Here is an 11427-nt window from a genome sequence, read left to right on the forward strand (position 1 = left end):
TTAAGAACTCTTCGAGTTGTTTTTTTCCAGTCAATAAAACTCTCCCAGATGTTTTTGAAATGCAAATGTGTCATGAGTGTCTTAATTGCTAAGTAATAGAATTGTAACTTGGATCTTTTATATGTGTCTAATGTCATAATAATAAAAATGACAGTTTGCTTCTTTGTTATTATAAACTTCTCCTGTGAAATATTTTCTTGATTCTGATTTGAGTATACTGTTCCAATTTAGATGGAATGTATCCTTGAACTGGTTGGTCAAGTAGAAAACCCCTATGTAGAACCTTGTCAACAGGTTAACTATCCCGAATTTATGTCCTGACTTGTTTGTTTGGAGTGTATGTACTGCTTTTGATTGCATCCCAACTATTAAATTAATGTTAAGAAAGTAGTATCTCCCTTTAGTTAGTAGAAACGACTATTATCTGCCACATTGGCATTCTTTAGCTTGTTGCTTATAACTCTTTATTCTCTAAGAAGTTGGCTAAGTAGTAGATGCAAATATATTGTGAATGTCTTATTGCTAAGTGATAGAAGTGTAAGATTAGATTAGCACTTGAAAGTTAGAAAGTTTTCTGCTTATCAGAGAGTTAACATGCAAGTTCCAGGAAATTAGTAACACTTGCAGTACCTAACAGGTAGCACGAAAACATTGATAATGGGATTCTCCAGGATTAGGTGTTCAACTAGGCTATGATCCATCATCCATTTCCTCTTTTCCTCTTTAGGCCACCCGATGCATTAGTTCGCCAATGAATATGCTAATGGTTTTAAAAAATATGGTGATTAGATTCAGTTAATACTTAGATGCACCTTATCATGTAGCAATCTTTGTGAATTAATGCAATAACAGTCACCAAACCCTAAAAGCTAAAGCTTAAACACATCATAGATTTGAAATACCTAGCTAGCTGAACTAGCAGTCATCATCCATCTAAAGGATATCGAGACTGAGAGGTTGTTGCTTCTCAAATGCTCCGCCCCATATTGGGGGTGTGGATAAGTCGGACTGAATTGTGTTTGACGAGGAACAATATAAAGTGGTCTTCACCTACATAAAAGTAGTGTTCTTGATTTTTCTGAAGTCACGAGCTCTGCAAAAAAGAGGAGCAGGTCATATTCCAGCTTAGATCTTTTTGAAGTTCAAATACCTGAAGCATATTGTGTATATATTTGTTGAACACAAACAATCTGTTGCCGGAGATATACAGGGTATTAGTCGAATTTAAATACTCGAATTAAATTCAACTTACAATTGAGACGACCTGAGCTGATAATCGCAGGCTGCCAGCAGGGGTTGGTTTCTGCCAAGTGATGAAGGCAGGCTGCACCGTGTTGACAGAGCGGGCTGAGCGGTCGGGCGGGCAGGTCGGCCGAGCAGACAGTTTGTGCAGGAAGATCAGCCAAGCGGGTAGAGCGGCTGATCGGGATTTAAAGCCGAGCGATCGAGCAGACTGACCGGGCGGCAGACAGGTCAGGCTGTCAAAGAGGCCGGCTGGGTCGACAGATAGATCAGGCGAATCAGAGAGGTCGACCGGGTCGAGTAGTCAGACCGGACGACAGACAGGTCGGGCTGTCAAAGAGATTTGCCGACTGGGCGAGGATCCCGAGCGGGCAGAGAAGTCTGTCGGTCGGACAAAGAGACCGACCGGGCGAGCTGACCGAGGCCTGCGAGTCGCAGTTTCCTTTAAACAAATTCGGCCACCTCCGGTTACCACGGGCACTCCGCCAAGCAGGAGATGCACGACAGAGGAGGAAGAAAAATGGAGAGCCTTTGCTTGCTGTTTTTTTTTTCTGACAGAGGAGGAGGAAGAAAAATGGAGAGCATTTGCTTGCTGTTTTTTTTCTCTGCCTATGATCGAAGCCTCCTTATATAGGAGCTAGGGATCTTCTGGTCCAGGATTCCTGGATCACCCCTGGTTCCCTCTTCATTCATTGGTTGAATGAATTGGATCCCACTTATTTAACAGGTGGGGTCCAGTTCATCCAACCAATGAATGGACATCAGGCCCAGAGGATCTGACCTCTGGATCAATGGTCAAAATGTTGGTTGTTCCACTTGGACAAATTTTGCCCCGACCTGTCCAACATTCGTGTGGGCAGATCGCGCTTGCACACGAGTCAACTTGGTTCAGTGCAATCTGAGTCCTGGATTTGCACCTCCCTGTGCACCCATGCGTGAGAGAGAGTCTCTCCCCATATATTTGTTCACATCCTCAATGTATGTGAATCAATATAAACCAACAAAAATACCTTGATGAAGAATATTTAACAATATTTACATTTCTTCTCCATTCACTTATTCAACAATATTTACATAAGAATCTCTGTGTTGATCCGGTATTATTGTCTTGATGAAGAATAGAAGCGTTAATTTAACAAAAGCTCTAGTATGAATCTACTAATACGTTTCAGAAAAAACTTACACGGATCAACGATCTCAATAGATGGCCCCTTAGCTAAACTAAACACTACTTCCTTTCTGACAGGTAAAAATTTTAGTTCACTCTTTGGTCATGGTTCTATTTTCTGTCGCGTTACAAAATGGAATGCGTTTAGATATATACACACACACAAGAACAAATGTATATATATGAATGTTGCCTTTATTCCTTATGCTTTACAATCTCACCTTCAATATGCTCAATCTGGATACGGATACCATTCATTATATATAAGTTTTAATGCTTAAAAAAATGGACCATTATCTTATCCTTGTTTGTGTGAAAACGTCGCGTGCAACTATATCAATTGTTTTTCTTTCAATTAATGCAAGAGAAACATTTTGTAATGACCGACGCCAGAGTGTTCCCAACTTATGTATACTTGGCCATCATATTTACCTTTAAATCTTACTTTTGTCTTTACTAGTTATTTTGTTAGTCATTTGTGGTCTTGGATAAAACGATAATTATTATCGTAGAATTTGGTGAAGAAGTGTAGTTTATCGTATAATTATTGGATAAAACGATAATTTTGTTGGCCATTTTTATCTAACGGGTCCTGTCAATTGGTACTTTGTTTTTTCTTTCTGAAATTAAAGCAGAGATATTGGCTATGTGGACTCTCGTGATCGTGAACCAAAAAGATATGCTTTCGAAATTGAAAACAGAACTAGATTCGCTTTGGATTCTGTATATGATCTTTCCGAATAATTTATAATGTTACATATATATTGTCGTGGGATGAAAAAATTAGAAAGTTAATTATTGAGCGATGAGATGTCTGTGTTTTCAGAAAATCAAAGCAGAGGGTCATCTATTTCCAGAATTAATTTTATTAAAAAAATATACTAGTAGTAGGGTTATAAATAAATAAAATTAAATTAAATTTTATGATGTTTAAATTTATTTGATAAAATAATGAAGTTAAATCAATCTTAAAATGAGCAAAGCCATTTGAAATAATTGGGTTTAATGTTTTTTTTATGAGTTTAAACTTGATTTATTTAGATATTCGCAAACTCTTTATTAAAGTTTGTTTGTTAATTTAGAATTTTTGTATTTTAAACTTGTTTAGTTAGTTATTAAGTTTAAATTTATTTAATTAATTATTAGATTTTATAATATAAATTTATTTATTTATTTTAAAATTTTATTTATTTATTTATTATGTTAATAAGAGTTTATTATTAATAAACATAAAAAAATATTATTTATAAATATTATTCATAAATATTATTTATTAATATTAAAAATTATTTATTTCATTAATTGATTATTGAATAAATATAGTTGCTATTAAGTCAAATATCAAATTTGCTTCAATTCCTTTATAGTCCTAATTAATAAGGAGTGAGAGACTCATGTGGACAGAGAAAAAAATTGAATTCTACAACTAGGGCGGTAAATGAATCAAGTGTTCACGAATAAATTTGATGTTCGGTTTGGTAAAAGTTTATTTATATTTATTCAATATACATAAGATTAATTAAACAAATAAACTTGAACAACTCGTTAAGTTAAATAAATAAACTTAAATACATATGTGTTTAGCTTGTTAACGTTCGTGAACAATGTTCGTAAACAACGTTCATAAATAATGTTCACAAATCATATTCATTAATAAAACTTTTTTCAATAGGTTGAATAAACAATAAAATAAATAAATTTAAATTATCAAGTTCAATAACCAATCAAACAACTAAAAGTTTCAAACAATTAAACAAGCTTGAATTGAGAGCTTGATAACATTTAAACGAACCAAGCTCGAATCAAGCTCAAGCCAAGCTTGAATTGAGTGCTTGATAACATCTAAACGAACCAAGCTTAAGTCAAGTTTCAAACAAGCTCAAGCTCATAAAAAATAAATTAAGTCAAGTTTGAACACTCATTTTAAAAGTTTAGTTCATTTTAAGCTCGGCTCGACTTGATTTGATTACCTTATCAAACAAGTTTAAACATCCTAAAGTTCGTCTCGACTTGACTTAATTACAATCCTATCTGGAATGACATATGGAGACACTTGAGGGTCCGCCAGAAAACATAGATAGCACATTTCGAACTCTTTTCCAAAATAGACATAAAAACTTAATGTTTTCTATGTTCAGGTCGTCTTCATTAGTTACAAAATAAGATGTGCTAAAAGAAGAAACAAAGAGAGCAAATTTAAGTGTTGGAACGATAGAACTTGAGGAAGCCTAGGCAAGGCAAGGAAGATGAACTCCCAGGGACTCTCCCTCTCACTGTCTCACAATACGATTCGAAGATGAGTGCACGTTAGAAAACAAAAGAGGAGAGTATATGAATATATAAGAAACACACACAAGCAGAAGAAAGAAGATATATAAGCGGTGAGGATAAAAGGGCTACGTTCAAGAAGGATAGATCTGGAATACAATTCTGTTGAAGGAACCGGATGGCGAGAAGCAAGAGGGCTCTTTCTTTTGGGTAAGGGCAGGAAATAAATTAAATATTTGTAACTAGATTGAGTAGCCGAAAGTCAAATATTTTTCATTACTAACTTCATTTAGAGGAAAATTTAATATTAATAAGAGTTTATTTATGTTTATTTAATACATCCAAAGTTACGTATAAAAAAATAGAGATTATAGATTATTTATAAATAATATTATAAATAAATACAGTAAAAATTAAATAAATAAATTTCTATTATCAAACTGCTCAGTGTTGCAAGTCAAAAAAGAACCAGACTAATGCAAAGATGCAATGAGCGAGATATTACGAGAAATAACTGATACCTTTTTATTTTTATTTTTGGATAAAAATTTAAAAAGGGAACCTTTTTACTGAATATTTAAAAAGCCGTCCCAGGTTGATTTATAAAAACACATCTCATCCTTTTTTTTTAAAAAAAAAATTAAATGTCCCTTTAAATTTACCTATCTAAACGTTTAAACTACTACACCTTCACGTCCCTACCCCAAAACCAAATCGAAAGATGCATCATCTAAAATTATCATAGGTAGCTTTACCTTGCACTTATTTTTTCATTTTCAGTATATTTATCTAATCCATCCTTTGTCTTTTCAGTCATCTTCCCCTATGAGAACTTTTAGGATTTGTTATTTATAATATTTTGTTTGATTTGTACGGGTTCACTTTATCCCTTGTCTACCCGTTTTAGATAGTAAACCTATTATTTTAGGTTTACAATACAATTTATGATGATTCCGAAATTATTTGCAGGAATTAAATTCATTAATGAATGTTCAAATTTTATTGGAGAAGATGAATAAATGGGGGAAAAAAATATATTAACACGTAACTTGAGGAAACCAACGATGACCGGTGACCCGGTAAAAGATCCGATCAAAACTACGTGAAGGAGGAAACTAAGTCCCATGTGGTTCGTCCTCCGCCGTCCCTCCCGGTTGCTCCGTGGCCACCGCCCCCGGTGCCCACCTCCACGTGTAGCCGCGTCCGACGCCTCCACCTCCTCCTACCACGTCAGGTGCGGCCTTCACACGCGTCGCCTCTTCACCTTCCCGTACCTCGTGACGCCGTCACGTGAATCACCACCCACCCTGTGAGGGCGTCGTCAGGACCGGTATAAATGCATCCGGTGGACCTTCCCGACCTCAGCAACCGCGTTAGCGACTCGTCGACTCGGTCGGTGTGAAATCGCCTTGCGAGAGAAATCGGAGATGAGACCGGCGATCCTCGTCCGCAGTGGCTCCTTCCTCGCCTCTCCGAGGAAGGACGGATCGCACGATTCTGGCTTTGACTCGTTCCTCCGGCAGAGTACGAGCTCCTTGCTTTCTCCGAGGTACCGGCCTACCGCCGCGCTCCACTTCCAAGCAGAAGGCGCGAGGAAAGGGCCCCTCCTTCGGCGCTGCAGATCGGAGGCCGATATCGTCGGATCGAACCGTCCCCATCGTGCCGGCTTCCGGGCCCCGATCCGAGTGCAGGTGGAGGAGGATGATGAACTGGGAGTGTCGGTGCCGATGAGACGGCAGGCGTCGCTCGTCGGGCAGGAGCAGGTGGAGTACTCTGGCGATGGCACTGGAAAAGGGAAGAACGTCGGCGGATCAGGGAAGGGCGACGGCGAAAGTGGCAATGGGGATTCCAACAGGAGGATCTCCGATTATTACCAGCAGATGCTGCAGATCGATCCTTCCAACCCACTCCTCTTGAGGAACTACGGACGATTCCTTCACGAGGTGAGTGAGGATTTGTCAACGATTCGATTTCCCGATCGACCTACTCGTATTGGGGGCAGAAACATTCATGATCCCTTTTCCTCTGGTATTGATCTCTTGTAAAGGTGGAAGGCGACGCGAAAGCTGCGGAGGGATGCTACGGGCGGGCGATCCTGGCGAGCCCGGGCGACGGCGAGGTGCTGTCTCTCTACGGGCAGCTGGTATGGGAGACTCACAGGGACGAGGAGAGGGCGAAAGGCTACTTCGAGCGCGCTGTCCAGGCATCCCCAAATGACTGGTAATCGAACTTCCTTGGAGATCCAACCAACATTTCTCCATCTGAAAAAACACATTGTAGTGTTGTTACATGATGCTCTTCACTCGATCTTTACTACAAATGTATGTGTTAATCTCCAGCTATGTTCTTGGTTCGTATGCCCATTTCCTGTGGAACGCCGGGGAGGAGGAAGATGAGGCAGGAACGGAGGAATCCTCAGCATTGGTGGAGGCGCTTTGACGATGCTACGCCCGAGATTATATATGATGGTATGGAATGTACAGAAGCAATAATAATTTCTACTAATAACAACTGTGTAACATTCATATTGACGTAATAATTCTACTATTCAGTGTTTGTTCAGTTCGTATCATCCCTGACGATATTAATTGTCACTGGAACGTGTAGGCGGGCATTTTTCTTATCGTCATCTCAAAAGTTTAGTGAAATTGTTAAGGGTTTTTCTCAGAAAGGATATGTTCAATTCGTATTTCAGAGCTTTAGGCAACAGGATTTCCTGGAATCTCTGATTCTCTTCATCGAACCAATCGAATGAGAAAGGAGGTGGTCAAAATTGATTTTTTTTTTTTGTCATTTTGCAGACTTAAAAGTTTTTTATTCGAAGATGAATCAACATCTAATGAAAAAAAAAAGGTCCATGTGAAATATTCAGAAAACAATCCTTCTTCCATAAATCAACATCTAATGCTTTTATTCGAAGATGAATTGTGCCTGATGGGGATACTAAGATTTTGGAGGAGATTGAGTTCATGCGAGATGAGCGAAATTATGTCAATTCATTGACAAAGAATACATCCCAGGGAGTCAAATTTAAGAACACAAAGTAACATAGTTTTTTATAAAATCTCTTGTCAATCCATTGACCAAACACAAGAACGAAAACTGAAATAACCTGAAGAAGAGCAGAAACTGGAAAACGGTGCACAAAAAGACAGCGGCAGTAATGGATGCCGATTGCATTTATTCCTCTGTTTCGTCTTCCTCCTGGAAGCGGAGATGCTTCCCTTCCGGCACAGGCAACCCCTTCAACACCAGCACGCTAGGCGAAACAGCCTTCGATTCACCGACTGCCTCTTCTGCTTCGATCTCGTCGTCGCTGTTGTACACGAATCTCGTATGCTTTCCGGTGAACTCCGGCAGTCTTGGTTTTTCCTCCTCCATCCACATCTTTTTCAGGCCTTCACACAGGTCATCCAGCTCATCGTTTTCTTCTTCTCCTTCCTCCTCGACATCTTCGTCCCTGACCGAGTTGGTGCAGACGTTGACCTGATTGGACCAGACGGAGGAGCTGTCATCATCTTGGGACTTCTCGGGGCTGATGCTGTCGCACGACGAGATCGTCGACGGGTCGTCTGACGCGTCGGACTTTTCCGGCGAGTCAAATGTCAACGCACGGTTGAGCTGGCATTCCTGAGGAACGAGAATCTCCTCTGCCTGGACAGTTTGAGCAATCGTTTCATTTAAGCAATGGTGGATTTCACGAACGAAAGTAAAAGGTAATCTTGGGAAGAAGAAGGCGTTACACTACCTTTTGGTGGTCGTTTTGTGAAGGAACGAAAGGTGAAGCGATTATTATCTCCATCGGCACGAAATCTCCTTCCCCGGGAATCTGCGGCGTGTTGGCCGGCGTCGGAGCAAGCAACTGGAGCGGAGATTTATCGATGCCCAAGAGAGTAGGGAACAAAGACGGCGGCAGATGATGGGGTTGCCCGTGTGCGAAGGAGGGGTGCTCGGTTTCTTCCTCCACCTTCTGCAGCAGCGTCCGCACCTGGCCACGGAGCACCTCCTCGCCCGATCCAGGAGTCCCCCTTCCGGCTAGGACGCGGGACTTAGCCGCCCCCGCCGCCGCCAATGGCGTCTTCTCCGCCGGGAGGAAGCTTCCGGAGGCAAGTCCGACGATGGGGGATTCGTTGGTGACGTCCAGGAGCGCATGACGCTCACCGCCATTTTTGGATCTCGCACGCTGCGAAGAATCATCTTGCTTGCTCTTGATCTCTGGATTAAGAATCGATTGCTTGTTCTTAAACTGAAAAGAAATCAATTGGAATAAAGAAAAGGGAAATGCGCGTTTAATTTTCTCACGGGAGTTGGCGGAGGCGACTGCGGCAACCGCTTGCGATCTTGTGATTCTTCTTGTCGATGATGGAGTCTCCATTGCAGATCAAAGAGGAAAGCTGTGGCAGAGAGATCGATCCAAGAAGGAAGAACAGAGAAGAGAGATGGATGGGGGAAGTAGGGGATGAAGGGGGGTTTAATACATTCAAAATTGGAGGTCTGCAACGGTAATACGACCGTTGTGCGCTATACCTCTTTCTAAATTTGTAGAAAAGTAGCCGTTGAAACCATGAGGAGATGGCAAGTATTGAGAATTATACCAACCCCTTCATTAAATAATATCAATTAACAAACAATCCGATACATTGATTTTTTTTTAAAAAATATATTAATGTTTTTTTTTATTTAAAGAAGGTTGACGTAATGTCTCTCCTTTTTCGCTCCGGGTAGAAATAAAGGTTTTGATATTATTTACAATATCTTAATAAATGAGCATTTAAAGTTGATAATAACTTAAAGGCCTACATATTTTTGAATTTATCCATGTGTTTCCATGGGTTTCCACGATGCCACTCTCTCAACTAGCATCGCCCAAATTTTTGTAATTTATTTATTTTTGAAACATATTAATTTTGAAGATGTCTAATTCAGTTTCATAAATTTTTTTTTACCGATTCCTAAATAAATCAAGAAATACTCATAATGATCCAATCAAATAATTATTTTTTTTTAGATTTATCAGGAAATACTCTATAATACAACATATTATTAGAATTTAAATTTTAAATGTCTGATTTATAGCGATCACTACTGTAGTAGGGTTTAGGGGGCATTCGCCTAATTCGATTAGATTGTATTTTTGGTGTATTTGTCAAGTGTAAAGTTGATAAGCAATTGTACGTGCAATGTTAACTCAACAAGTGTTGTTGGCAGATGAAAAGTATAAAAAAGATCCAGTTCGGATCCTCTAGACCAGGGAACCCTGGACCACCCCTGGACCACAAAACCTATATAAAACGTGTATCACGCGCAAGGCACGTGCACGCCCGAAACTCAACTCACGCAGAAACACACCCATTTGCTTGCAACCCTAACCTCTCGCGATTCTTCCACCTCCGCGCTCCGCCGGCGACCAGGGAACCCCGACGCCCACCTCCAGCGTCGGCGACGAAGTGACAGCACGCCCACCTCCAGCGTCGGCGACGAAGTGACAGCGTCCCCGACCGCCTTTTGGTTCCGCGACTCACGCAGAAACCAACCGGGATCCTCCAGCGGCGACGACATAGTTCCCTAACTCCTCCGAGGCACAGCCCTGCCCGCGACCGACGATGAATCTTGAGGTTAGTTCCAATCAAATGTAAGACCTTCAATGCCATCTTATGTTACAGAAAATTGATGCTCTTCTATTATTATCTTCACCTTTCCATGTAATCTTGAGGTTAGTTCTTATGTAATATTCGTTTGAATGTTTTGTTTCTGATTTACTTATACTCTCTATTATCTTCACCTTTCCATGTAATCTTGAGGTTAGTTCTTATGTAACATTCGTTTGAATGTTTTGTTTCTGATTTACTTATACTCTCTATTATCTTCACCTTTCCATGTAATCTTGAGGTTAGTTCCATTCGTTTGATGCTCTTCTGTTTTTGTCTCTATCAGTTTTGTACTTTGGTTGTTGCAAGGTCATAGTAACAAGTAGTTTCATCTCCTTTTTCAAATTCAGGAATGATAAATGGCGTGCAAGTAAATTAGCAGTATCACCAATTCTTATAATTAGCCTTGACCAATCCCTTGTTTTGCAAAAGTAATGGAATAGAAACTGTTAAATTTTGTTGGAACTTTGAAGTTATAAACAAGCTTATTTCTTTAATGTTCATGTTGAAGTTATAAGAACAGATTTGAAATTCTGATCTTGGTTATGTGAACGATCAGTAGCAAATTAAGGATTGGAATTTATTAACAGGATCAAAGAAATTATCATGGAGGGTGAATCTACAAGTTGTCGTCGTTTGAATTTTGAAGGAAATGAGGATATGTTGGAAGTTGACTTTGATGATATTGATGAAGGTAATAGAAATCATATTGGGAATGTATTGAGCTTCAGTATATCAAATTTTCCTTTTTACCCATCTTGCTTTGTTTGTTTGCTTGTATAGGCTTGAACATTGAAACCGATTTGGATATACCACAACTAGGATTGGAATTTGAGACAGAAGAAGATGCATATCAATTTTATTTGGCATATGCTAAAAAGGTTGGATTTGGTGTAAGGAGAGGTAGAATCCACAAGGATGAATCAGGTAAATTACTTGATAGGGTCTTTTATTATTGTGCCCAAGGTAAAAGAGGAAAAGACAAACGAGATCTTTATGTCAAAGCAAGTCGTGATGAAACAAGGTTTGGTTGTGAGGCTAAAATGAAGATTTGTAATCAGAAAAAAAGTAAGTTTACTGTGGTACAGTTTGTTAAAGAGC

At 39.5% G+C, this 11427-nt stretch overlaps 2 protein-coding genes across 2 annotated transcripts; one reads left to right on the top strand and one right to left on the bottom strand.

Annotated features, from left to right (window-relative positions):
• The first annotated feature begins 5985 nt into the window (after window positions 1–5985).
• LOC121990633 lies at window positions 5986–7240 on the top strand. The gene is made up of 3 exons (XM_042544734.1): window positions 5986–6621; window positions 6726–6898; window positions 7018–7240. The coding sequence occupies exons 1-3, from the start codon at window positions 6106–6108 to the stop codon at window positions 7115–7117; spliced, it is 789 nt and encodes a 262-aa protein (XP_042400668.1). The 5' UTR covers window positions 5986–6105; the 3' UTR covers window positions 7118–7240.
• A 415-nt stretch (window positions 7241–7655) lies between these two features.
• Window positions 7656–9135, bottom strand: LOC121990634. The gene is made up of 3 exons (XM_042544736.1): window positions 8981–9135; window positions 8427–8893; window positions 7656–8332 (listed from the first exon to the last, which is right to left on the bottom strand). Exons 1-3 carry the CDS (start codon window positions 9051–9053, stop codon window positions 7859–7861), a joined length of 1014 nt encoding a protein of 337 aa, XP_042400670.1. The 5' UTR covers window positions 9054–9135; the 3' UTR covers window positions 7656–7858.
• Between the last annotated feature and the right edge of the window lie 2292 nt (window positions 9136–11427).

Source organism: Zingiber officinale, chromosome 6B (assembly GCF_018446385.1).
Source record: "Zingiber officinale cultivar Zhangliang chromosome 6B, Zo_v1.1, whole genome shotgun sequence".
Taxonomy (NCBI): Eukaryota; Viridiplantae; Streptophyta; class Magnoliopsida; order Zingiberales; family Zingiberaceae; genus Zingiber; species Zingiber officinale.